We start from the raw sequence: 13,140 nt of genomic DNA on the forward strand, positions 1-13,140 counted from the left end.
CTCAGTGTGCATTTCCCCAATATCCTCATCTGATTTCTCTACCCTTTTCTCAGAAACTCTCATACTAAATCAAATAAGCATTAATTATACATCTTATCCTTAAATACCCCACATACAGCCTCCTTTATCATGCGCTAATGCTACCACTATGACTTTTTAAAGAGTGCTGGGCCTCAGAAGGGTTCGGCACTCCACTGATGTTGCGGAAGCATTGCAGAAGGTTCGGGATGGGCTGTTTTCTGAAAAACTGCAGTCACACTGACAGTTAAGCTCTTGAGGTGAAACGCTTTTTTGTTTTTGGCCTGAGTGACAGACAGCTGGAGTTAATGTACTGCAAACAGATCAACACGCCTGACATGTGCTTCTGTAATATAGAGCTGGACATTTCTACTGACAGATCATACACAGCAAGCTCAGAAGGCAGAGCGGCATACAATGACACAGCATATTTCCCTTCTCAAAAGAAAACTGGTTTAACTAGCTATCTAGGTACTACTTTATATTAACGGTGAGTGCTGAACGATGAAAGCTTCATGAATGGGTCTTCATTGTGTCAGGACTGCGATGGAGTTTTATTGAAGCATTAGTAACCACAGTTCTGCATTCATTCATGCTTGGAAAAATCCGTATGAAGAAATACACACAATAAATAGATGTTTTGCTAAAGCTAAATAGGCCAAACTTGGTGCTTAAATTTATTAAAAACCCTCATTCAGGTGTGACAGCTTCCATGTTGTCACTAATATTCACCAATCTGATGGCAAGAAGGGACAAATTGGCATCTCGGTGCGCTAATCGCGCTGAGAGCCTTTGGTGGCAGATGGTTTGGCAAACCTACAGAGGCTAAGACATGGCATCAAGCTGTGTGAAAGCACTCACAGCAATATTTTCATTAGTGTTCAAGAGTCTTATCTTTAGGTGAAGGCACAAAGGAGTGAACTCTGGCCAGGGTTGTGCATGGCACAGCGAGGACATCACAAGGCACCAGCCGTGGGTGTGGCAGTGAGCTACAGTAGTGGCGGAGTGGCACAGAAAACAAAGAACCAACTTAACCTTTCCTATTAAACCTTGGCGACTAACTCAGCCAGCACTGTTTGTGTTATAGACATGAATCATCCCTTAAAATGGGGATTTGAGGAGTAGTGGTACTTTGATAAGAAGCTGATCATAAAATATAAAAAACTAATAGACAGTTTATAATATTTGAATCCTTGTATAGTTTGTATTTGTTCTGTCTGTTTTATAAATCTTAATTACTGCTGTTTTCAACAGCATTTTTTGTAGCATTGAAATTCCTATGAAGAACCATGAAAACTTCACTGGTATTGACCTCAAACGATTGGGTTTGATGAAGAAATGTTTAGCGGTTACTTTCCTACATTATCAGACTATATGCATTACATACATTTTAACATGTAATTTATTCCTGTGACGCTGAATTTTTAGCAACATTACTCCAGTCTTCAATGTCACATAATCTTCAGAAATTACGGATGCAACGTAGGGCTGGGCAATAAATCGATTTTATCGATTAACTCAAATGTGTAGTTTACATCAATTTGTTTGAATGAAAATCGGTTTTCTTTTTAGCATCAACCGACGCTCCACTCAGGGCTCCCGTAGTTCCGATTGGGCTCAACCCTCCCCCACACATTTGCAATAGAGACATGCTGCCGAGTGAGATGATTCGCCTTACGAAATAAACAAGACCGCGGCAGAACAAGTACACCCGCCAAAAAGCAACCTGCAGCAGTGTTACTCATTGTGCGGCTCGCCAAGCTTTACTTTTGTGGCTCGCATGGCAGTAAATAATACGATGATATGATCATGCAGTCAATACCGATATTTCATAAAAACATTAAAAACAAGCAGGGCTATAACATAACCCATTAATAAACTCACACCAGGTCTACACCGGACACGAGTGGCGCAATCCGACAAAAAACAATAGAGCCAACTATTGCAACTGGGGGGGGGTCAATTTGAATCATGCAGAACAATGCGCTTGAAACAACACGGAGTCACAACACGCAGGCTGCGCAGCCCTCCCTATCATGGGTTTCCCACCCCCTTGCTTGAAACAAGAGACTGATCTTTCACCACCCCCCAAAAAAAAAATATTGCATATTTTTGATCACTTTTTTTCTCAAAATAGGAAGATATTTTGCCTGTTTATTACCTAACTATACAAAAGCTGGCATAAAATGAGTCACACAAGAAAGTCACAGCATCCTGAAGAATAAAAATAGAGCAAATCATGCGAGGCTGCACTCCTCACGTTCTCCTCCCTGCTCGCCCATACAGCGCAAGTCTCCTTAAAATATACATAAACACTTTCATTTTTAGCCCGTGACACAAGTCAACATTTTAGCGTGACCTAGAAAAAGCAGTCAAACTGCACTTTTTCCCAACTTCTGTAATTCTCACCTTGTCTCCAACATTTCACAGTTTTTTTCCCTCTGCACACAGTAACTGCCCTCAGACTAATCCCTTAAGATACTCAAAACTCTCTTGCTTGCTCTGTGACTCTCTTCCTCTCACTTTACTCTACACTCTTTCACTATTTGTCAAGTCACCAAAGCTCTCTTCCTAATCCCCTGCCACAGCATCTGAGCGGCATTACGCTCATATTACGCCTGGAGGAAAACACACCAAAGATTACAGACCAGTTTCACTTATAACTCCCTAAGGGTCCGTACATGACAAACTTTGGCATGACAATCATAAACCCGGACCACCATGACAGTCCCTTCCTGATTTTTATATGGTTGGTTCTACAACCCTAAATCTCATAATCCCCTACAAGAGACCCTCAGACTCTGTCCTTGGCTGTTAAAATCTTGAAGAAAAGGTCCTTGAGAAATTGCAAATCAGTTTCCCTCTATTATATCAAGGGCAATTTCATCAAAACAGATTTGGAGAAATTTAGCATTACATCACTTTCTCACCAGTGGATCCTTTGCAGTGAATGGGTGCCATCGGAATGAGAGTCCAAACAGCTGATGAATACATCAAAATAATCCACAACCTGACGCCAGTCCATCAATTAATGCCTTGTTTCTTACAAACATGCAGCACTTCACAAATCCATCATTAAATTTTGTTTAACTTCAAACGAGCCCTCTAGCCATAATGCTGCTTTTTTTCTAGTAAAAAGTCGTCTCTTCTGAATCAGGAGAGAAATATTATACAGATCAAGGAAAAATCTGTCCAAAACAGTTCTAAACAAATATGTTGAAAAGAACAACAGGTAACTTTTAAGAGGCCTTTTACACTGGAGGATTATGGACTTTTTTGTATTTTGGCCAGAAGCAAAGGTTAAAAGTTTTAAACCTTAATTATGGATTACTTACACGCTTTTGTGTCACAAGAAATCAATTGATGAATTGGAGTCATATTGATTATAAGCTGTTTGGACTCTCATTCTGACGGCACCCATTCACTGCAGAGGATCCATTGGTGAGCACGTGATGTAATGCTAAATTTTCCAGATCTGTTCTAATAAAGAAACAAACTCATCTATACATCTTGGAAAGGTTTTTTGGGGAAGCCAAAATGGTTCTTCTCTGGAATCATGAGAAAACAAGCCCTTTTGTAACCTTTCTTTTTAAGAGTGAATAGTTAGACTTGATTAAATCAGCTTGACAAGTTATTTTGTCTAGGAACACATGAGCATGGTTCTTCTAACTTAATTGCACTTGTAAAGCCGTCTGGGTAAAAGACCTTAATGTGAAAATGTTGTTACAGATCATTTGAGAATATTGTCCTTTTCTCCGGCACTTCTGTACAGTCAGCTGTGCACTACAAGCTCGAGTGCACAAATGACTTCAGACATAAGCCGGCCACACGCTTCGGGGTGCTCCATTTTAATTTAATTACATGAAAAAAAAAAAAATCTGTATGATTTCGCAGCAGAACAAAAATGTGAAGGGGCAGATCCAAATTTCATTTGCTTTCAATCAGCTGCAATAGAAACCATGAGCCAGCTGACCCAAAAGATTTCCACTTCTAAATGCCTGACATACTATAATGTCAAGGTGGTCCACTTTAAAAAGAAGAACCTAGCCAAACCATTTCCATAAAAAAAAAAAAAAATACAAAAATACATAACAAATGATGTACGCTTGATAGTGCTGTGAAAAATTTCAGTAAATATAAATCAATAAAGATGAAGAGCATCATTTTGTCCAAACAGAGAAACAGAGTGAAATGTTTGCATGTGAGGTTAAATCAACAAATCACCTGCAGCTGCTGGGCAGGGTCCGGCGGCTCAGAGGTGTCATGCTGCAGATTACGGCAGCTGCCAAAAGCCATGTGATGCTGTTTTCGCACCTGTGCTGGCACGGTACCAGTCTGCAATGGTGTGAGGATACTTTAGTTTAAGAAAACAAAGCCAGTATGGTTTCTTTCTCATATTATAAACAAACATAAACTGAAATGTTGATGAAACATAATTATCAGTGTGTGAGAAACAGCAGTGGTATTTTCTGCATCATGTTATCACTATAATATTGGCCCAGCTGCCTAAAATTAAATTGTCTGCTGGATCACTCTGTTCTCTGAGGGTAGAGTGTAATTTTTTCAGAGACTCTGCAAAACTGAGACATCCTCCGATGAGGCAGTGATGAGAAAATAGCATCTATTGATCAGGCTCATCTATCACTGAGCTGGGGAATGCTGAGTCGCTCAATGACGCCAGAGGAAGTGCAGTTTTGTTGTCAGTACAGCTTATATTATTCCATGGGTTAATAGGGCAGAAGATGTTCTGGGGTCACTTATAATAAAAGTATACATTTTTGTAAGGTTATTAAGATACTGTACACTCTCTGACAAAAAGGCACAAAATATTCAATCTTTCAAAAGGTACTAATATGAACACTTTAGTTAATAATATGTATCTTTAAGGTACTTCTATGCACCTCTTCAGGGCAAATAAGGTATAAAAGTGTGACTTTTATAAAAAAAAAAAAAAAAAAAAAAAAGGTACCGCACCAGTGAAGTTTTTGTACCTTTTTTCTGAGTATGTACAGTATACTGTATAGATTAGCCCGCAAGCATATCACCCTGGAGCCCAAGACCGGTTGCCCACCGAAGCTGAAGGTCTGGAATTCATGGCAGCTTTCATTGGCCAAGGCCCGCCCATCAGGCCATTTGACCGACATGTCAAACAACCAATCACAGTTCATTTTGTTCAGCGTCACGTTTCGAGGCGTGGAAATGTCGCCACAATAACAGACCAGTGTGTAAAACTCTCAGACATCTTAAAGATTGTATGTCGCGAACTTATAAATATTTCACACTTTTGAAAATCCAGCAATTTTCTGTCAGGGATTTGTCATGTCGCACCACATCCAGTGTAGACTGCATCACTGATTATGATGGGTTCATAGCATTTTGTCGCGTTGCGCTGCGACTCTTGCGTCTGGTGTAGACAGTGAGAGCCACGCAGATACATGTGAACTCTGAATTCCATTTACTTCCGCGTCCATTAATGACACATACACGTGAAATTACGTCAAAATGCATGTCTCTGCAAGTATCCTTGTACGGCTTAAATGAAGGTAAACAACTAAGAAAGAAAATGTATGTGTGAGAAAGCTTTAACACAGATTTATTAGATTTAATTTATACAGTGAAATCTTTGCAGTGTTATTTTACATTTGATTATTCAATTTCTGTACCTGAATACTGACTTACTTATCTAAGCACTGCTTATTTCATTTGTATCTTTGTTCTGTTATATTTATTAATGCTTGTAATTTGTTTATTTCCTATGCTGATTTATTCACCTAAAAAATCACCCCAATCACTGAATTTATTTATTTATTTATTTTTTCTCCACAAATAGAGCTATTCAAGTCATCTGGTGATTTTTTTTTTTTCCATATCACAATATATATCGCAATGCAAGTTTTTTCCAATATAATGCTACCTTACTTTACTGTATTAAAAACATATAGTGGCTAAATTATTAGCTAAAATAACAGTAACATTTTAAAAGTTTGGGGTCAGTAAGATTTTTTTAATGTGTTTAAAAGAATTATGTGCATGCTACAATTTTCTTATTATTCTGCTATTCTTATTTTTTTTAAAAATACCATAATTGTTTTTTTAATATCTCTTAAAATTTAATTTTCAGCAGCCATTAACAACAATGTATAAGCCTTTTACTTTTGATCAACTTAATGTGTCTTTATTACAGTTTAAAAAAAACAATTACCAAACCTTTGAACGTTAGTGCATATTATAATTTATTTTTCAGTCTCAAGTGAAATTAAATATTTTTTCTTGGATTTTCATTTGAAAAAATTGGGGAAAAATTAATATTTGAACCACATTTTCACTGTATTTTTCTCCTTGCATTAAACATTTTATTGGCTGTTAGTTTAAAATGCTGGTTCATTAAACCATCAAATGAAACATCAAATTTCATCAAAAAGCTGAAAATGGCACTACCGTTATGACAATTTTTATCTAATTTACAAGTGAAAAAGACATCAAAAGGCAGTATTCATCAGATACCGAAGCACAAAAAAAGCAGACACGCTGAATAGCTGTTCTCAACTCTCCCAGGCAGGACTTGACAGAGTATTCTCGTCTTTCAGACACACACTGCTGCAGAATCCACCCCGCCACAGATCACACACAGTGCTATGGTGATCAAACAGATCCATTTTGCTTCTGCTTATCATTCAAGGACTTCTTGGAACAACTGCTTGGATTGGTGGACAAATAAAACAATTCCACACTTGACCTCCATTCTACATAATGGAGCAGATGACTCAGGATTTAACTGCTCAACTCAAGAACCATCTCCACATGCCAGTTCCTCTGAATATCACACAGATAAACAGGGTACAGAGCTCCTCCCTACAGCAGACAGAGACAGTCTGGCATTTCTCCCCGCTCAGTGAATGGCATTCGGCCAGTTCACCAGCCCTCATCTGCACTCCAGTTCTCCCTGAATGGACAAACACGTTTGATTGACAGCACTGCTGAGAAGCCAACATCCCTGATAGACTATAATTCAAGAGTGAGAAGGAGCGGAGGATGCTAACTCTGCACTGTGGTAAACCCCATGAGTGCACAAGACAAATATTTCAGTCAGCTGTCCTCGCCACTTGTCTTTAAGATGACTCTGCAGAATCAAGTCTGTATACTGTATCATCACCATCATCAATACTGTCATCATGCTCTGCGTTAACAATACACTAATAATCGATGACACAGTGCAGTTCAATTTCCAGGACCTAACTAAAGGATTTAAAGCACAGCCTTGTGTTTGCAAACCTACCAGTATTAGCTGCCTGACAGCAATTGCAGACCACCAAAACAGAAGTGATCAACCATGGCAAGGTATAATTAGCTTCATACACTATGAACAAAAAGAAAGGCTGTGTGCTCTAAATGACTATCAGTGAAACAGTCTACTGCACCTACAGCGGTCTATGGAACCACAACACAATGCAAATGGGGAATTATTAACTGAATAGCCCCTTTCACACTGCAAGTTGGTCCCGGAAAATTGCCGGATTGCCTTCTCTGAACGCAAACACGGCCTGGGATTGATTCCGGGATAGATCCCGGGTTGGGGACCTAGTAACATTGCCAGATTCAGTCCCGGAACGAGCGCTGTGTGAACAAAAGCCAGAACCAATGCCATGTGTCGTAGTGATGACGCACGTTATCGTGCAACATTTTTACCAGGTGTTTTGAAGGCAGATCAACATTCGCGATGAAAAAATGTGCAAACTGTAATGAAGCAGAGATCAGTTAGCTCCTCACTAACTATTTACTAAAGTTAATCTGCCTAGCGTTTTCGACTCATACGTTACACGTCACATCCTGATGTCACGTGTCATTACGGGACCTTTACGGGTTGTGTATGAATGCACACACATATTCCAGGAAATCACTGGCAGTGTGAAAGGGGCAAAATCTAGTGACCCGGGACCAATGCCGGGACACATTACCTGTGTATTTTCCGGAATCGCAGTGTGAAAGGGGCTATTGTGACCTGATTATACAGTCAAGAACCGAATTAAACTACAGTAATAGGTTGGTTTGGTTGTGTTAAATAAATAAAAAAAGTGAGACTTTGTGATAAGAATTTCTATCGATCCAAAAATAATAACTACAGATTATTAAGATATAGGCCTGCTCTACTCTTCAAAAGTTTGTGGTCAGTCAAACTGAATAAATAAATAAATAAAATAAATAAATAAATAAATAAAAATGATTATGCCCGCCAAGGCTGCATTTGTTTAATTAAAAACAGTAACAATAGTATGTGAAATAAGATTGCATTTTAAAATGTTTAAAATAACTTTTTGAAAAATGTAATTTATTCCTGTCTTCAGTGTCACATGATCCTTCAGAAATGATTCTATGCCAATTTGGTGCTCAAGAAATTTTTTTATTATTATCAATGTTATAAAACTGTTGCTTAATATTTTTGTGGAAACCATAATACATTTATTTAAAAAAAATATTTATTATTCTAAATGTCCTTAGTGTCATCAGATTAATGCATCCTTGCAGAATATAATTAACTTATTTTAGATAGATAGATAGATAGATAGACAGACAGACAGACAGACAGTTCCTGGAGATCTACTATAGCCTGTATGATTTCCTACTGTACCGCCAACTAAACTCCAAATATATTTCAAAGAACTGATGCTACTAACCTCTCTAGCTTTTTATCCTCAAAAGCATTCACTGCATGCATCATGACTTTGTTTCCAGACATACAGACAAAAAAGACCCTACATGCCCTTACTCCCAGAAATTGCATCAAGACAGCCAATAAGATTAGAGCTTGCCAGGTCAAGGAAGTGCTACCAGTCTGAGGTCTGGGGTTCTGTGTCAACTGAGGAGGATAAGACTATACAGGCAATAAGTTAAATCTGGGGTTTTTAAATATAAACGTTGGCTGTAAACGAGATTAATTGGCCTCTTAGCAACAGTCTCACATGCTTCAGAGCATCAGATGAAAGGAAGCATTTTGCTTTGAACAGTCCTACACATGCAAGCAGCAAGAGAGGAAGTCCAATTTTACTCTAGAGATAGAACAGTGAGGCATCTCTTAACTTCAAATGCTAGTCCTGGTTTCCATTTCCAGGGTTCAGTAACCTCCCTTTAAAACTAGTTTGCAGGTAACAGAGACTTAAAATTATCCCACAGGAAGAGAGTTCTTGAAGATCCATATTATCACACCTATTAACTATCTGGATGAGCTGGGTGACGCAAACTGAGAAGTAAGCTGCTTTTGCATCACTTGTGTAGAAGATAAAATTGGAGGAAGGGGGAGACGGGGGAAGGAGGAGGAGGGGATACTCAGATGAATCGATAAATAACACTTGTGTCCTTGGCGAATGACCAAAAAGAGCAACATGCTACGGAAGACGAGACACTAGACTGTTTTTTGAACCGAAGCTTAACCTACCACTGAGTGTGCATACAGTGGATATACCTCACTAGATAAGAAAAAAAAAAAGTAAATCATTTTGATGTGCATTTTGCAAAAAAAGTAAGGCTTTTCTTTAAATTGTAACCTTGTTGCCATTATTTGACTGGGATGCAAGCACAATTACCACCCCTGACGTTTCTGGGACACAGGAAATTCCAGTAAATGATGAACCTTTGTGAAAACAAGTGTTTACCTGGCACCAGCAGCACCACAATGCATCCATTATAATTGAGTGGGTCTAAGAAACTCTCTCTCTTTCTTCCTTCAGCTTGCTCCTTTTTTTATCAGGGGTCTGGGTCTTAAGCCCCATTCACTAGCAGCAAATTTTGTAGCTGCATGTCGCCAGGGGCTGGCGATGAGGTTGCTAGTGGGCGTTCTCAATACTGGTTGCCTTGACAGCGAATCAGTTTCTTGCCGTTAAGTACAAACATTTTGGAGGCAAAATACTAAATAAAATCTAAATCTAAATTAAATCCATACATACAAACAAAAATGAATGAGAAACACAGCCTACTTTCTTCTATTGCGCATGTTTATCTACGGCTGAGAGGAGAACGATCACATGAGCTCTACCGTCTTCTTTCCTATTGGCTGTCACTCCCGAAAGTCGATCTTCATTTGCATAAAATTGAAGGATTCTGAACTTTGTCATGTTGCTGGACATGCCCCATCCAGTCGCCAACGGCCGCTGTTGCTCTTGATGCTGGAAATCGCCAGCTCTCCATTGAAATAAATGGGATCGTGTCGCTTTGCTGTTGTGTGTTGCTTGTAGTGTGAACAGGGCTTTAGTAACTACTAAACCCAAAATAAATGATAAATCAGTTTTAGCTCTTTTGCTAAAACAGCTAATCCGGAGGACAATTGGTTTATATAACTACACATTTGCTTAACATTTCCTCTACATTTTACCATATAAATGGTTACTTAAAGGGTTAGTTTACCTAAATATGAAAATTCTGTCATTAATTACTCACCCTCATGTTGTTTCAAACCCGTAAGACCTTCATTCATCTTAGGAACAAAAATTAAGATTTTTTTTTCTATGGAATCTGTAGCTGTCTGATAGCAATGCAACTGAAAGCGATACGCTGTTTCCGTTCAGATCAAATCACAACAATGTAGGAAACAGTTCCGGTGTGACGCAGCTGTGATATTCTCCAAAATGGCACAAGGGTGATGCGGAGGAGACAAATTGTTGAACAAAGTTGTTTTTTTTTTGTTTTTTTTGCCACAAAAAGTATTCTCGTAGCTTTATATAATTGCAGATGAACCACTGATGTCACATGGATTAATTTACAGATCTCCTTGCTACGTTTCTGGACTTGTGAACATTTCAGTTGCATTGCTGTCAATGCAGGGTCAGACAGCTCCTGATTCCATAGAAAAAAAATTTAAATTGTGTTCCGAAGATGAACAAAGGTCTTACGGGTTTAAAATGACACAAGGGTGAGTAATTAATGACAGACTTTTTTTTCAGGAAACCTTTAAGCCTTCGGTTTTCTTATTGGCGTATCCAGTTGGCTACACTGAAACATTTCGCAACATTTTTTTTTTTTAGTAAAAAACACAGCGGCTTCAAAATTCACGAGTCATTTTAATCACACATATTAAATTCACTCATTAGCTTTTCAAGTTGACCTACAAATTGACAACATTTTATAAAGTGCAACAATCAGGTTCTAGAAGTAAAAATCCATTCACTTTAGGGGATTTGACAATAACATAAACTGTTGAAGACAGACCAACTGAGAGCTACGAGGTTGTAATTAGACGGTGTATGCATGTTACATCCATCAGCCTGCATTTCACGACATTTTTTAACATTACACAAGATTCTGCAAAGAAATTTCCACCAATTAACAAATTGTGCCCATCCATTCTGATGAAGCACTGTCAACGACTTAGACGTAATATGCAAGCAATGATTACACCATTCACAATAGGCCTACTTAATGAGAATTTTTCTGGCTTTTTTTTTTCAAATCAAAGTTTGTAACAATGTGATTCACCTCATATGTTTGGCTTGTAATTAAAAATAAAAAATACTTCCACAACCAAGGCAGATGGGCACTGTTGCTATCAATTGGGTAGCAAAACAAAAATGGTTCCATCCTTCCTGTTTTCCCAGGAAATACATCAACATAAAGATAGACATATAAAGAAAGAAAACACTTCTCATGCGATATCATGTCTTTCAAGGGTCTTTAAACAGATAAATTGGCTTAAAATAACTTTTTTTTTATTTCTTTCAAAATACCACAGTCACAGTTAGGGAGCTTAATCTACTGTCAGACTTAAGCGGTTATTAAAAGGAGCATTAAATTAGATTCAAGCAATATTTCTAAGGTTTTACAGGGGAAAAATTACATTTTATCGTAAACTATTACCACAGTAAATCATGACGCAACTTCCCGTGTACCTGTGTCAGGTGTGCGAGTTTACCTGCGGTAGCGCGGAGTTGAGCTGCCTCTGAAGCACATCTCTCTCGTGAAGCACATCCTGGAGTTTGGTCTGCGACTGGATGAGGGTCTCCTGTGTCTCCCGTAAAGACTCCAGCAGCTTATCTCTCTCATCCAACATATTCACCATCAGCTGTTCAAAATTAGACTCGGCATCCGTGCCGTTCTGAGAGCCTCTCTGGGAACTCACCGAGTCCCCCTCATTTATGGTTGGCATCACTTCACACATCATATTGCTCGGTGTTCTATGAAGTCTAAGTCAAATTTAAAAATTGCTTCTTTTTTTTTAATTCAGGTTTGAGGTGCACTACTAATATTTAATGCCATTTATATGCACATTAAACATGTCCATGTAATTTAAAATGCATATGCATCCTCTAATTTCACTAATTGCAGCTCTGTCTAGATTCTTCACACACCTTGACCTCTCTGGTCCATGATTGTCGGCCTTTTCCGCTTTGACATTATCCACCTAGTTTGACTTGGACTTCAATGCATTTCGCTGGACGCTCATTACAGCGCTCGCCACACGGATATTCCGATTTCAGCTGATTGAACCTCGGCGCCCTTCGCTTTAACATCCACCAGTTGCCATTAACCTTTCAGAAAACGGTGAAATTCGCGTCTGCCGCATCCTCCAGATCCCTCTGCCACCACCACCACCATCATCATCATCATCATCTCCTTGCACGGCGAGGCAAGCGAAGCGCTCCTCCCTCTACGAGCTCATTCCCGCTTGCAACACAGCGATTCCGCTATCTCCACAAACAGTCGCGCATGTTTTAAAATATGAATGCACCGACGCTTTTGTGTACGTGAAGGTTAAACGTCTCTCTCGTCGTCGGCGAAAAGCATATCCACCCGGCGTGGCTCTGTAAAGCTCTTCAAACAGCGTAAAATCTGAGTTCCTCACATCAGCACCACGCGACTACATGACTGTCATGCACGAGACGCCAGTGTGAGAAATGGTGTCACGCGCAGCGCCCTCCGGCGGCAGGCAGGATAATAGAAACCACGGACCTATCATGAAGTGCCTATAAATTTTTATTAAAACGAAATTGATCTCATTATTAGGAAATCTCATGAACTTTCGCAGAAAATATATATATTTCATATTTCTGTCCCCTCGGTAAAAATAGCGTTCCTGGCCCCCTATATATATATATATATATATATATATATATATATATATATATATATATATATATA

The 13,140-nt window shown here is 38.9% G+C and overlaps 1 protein-coding gene across 12 annotated transcripts in view; it reads right to left on the reverse strand.

Annotated features, from left to right (window-relative positions):
- Positions 1-12,904, reverse strand: part of LOC109060845 (liprin-alpha-2-like) — a 100,085-nt gene extending 87,181 nt beyond the window's left edge. For all 12 annotated transcript variants that reach the window (XM_042734240.1, XM_042734239.1, XM_042734244.1 and 9 more), the window contains exon 1: positions 11,915-12,904. In XM_042734240.1, coding sequence (XP_042590174.1) covers positions 11,915-12,163 — 249 coding nt within the window. In that variant the 5' untranslated portion in view covers positions 12,164-12,904. The remainder of the gene's footprint in view (positions 1-11,914) is intronic.
- Between the last annotated feature and the right edge of the window lie 236 nt (positions 12,905-13,140).

Source organism: Cyprinus carpio, chromosome B11 (assembly GCF_018340385.1).
Source record: "Cyprinus carpio isolate SPL01 chromosome B11, ASM1834038v1, whole genome shotgun sequence".
Lineage (NCBI taxonomy): Eukaryota > Metazoa > Chordata > Actinopteri > Cypriniformes > Cyprinidae > Cyprinus > Cyprinus carpio.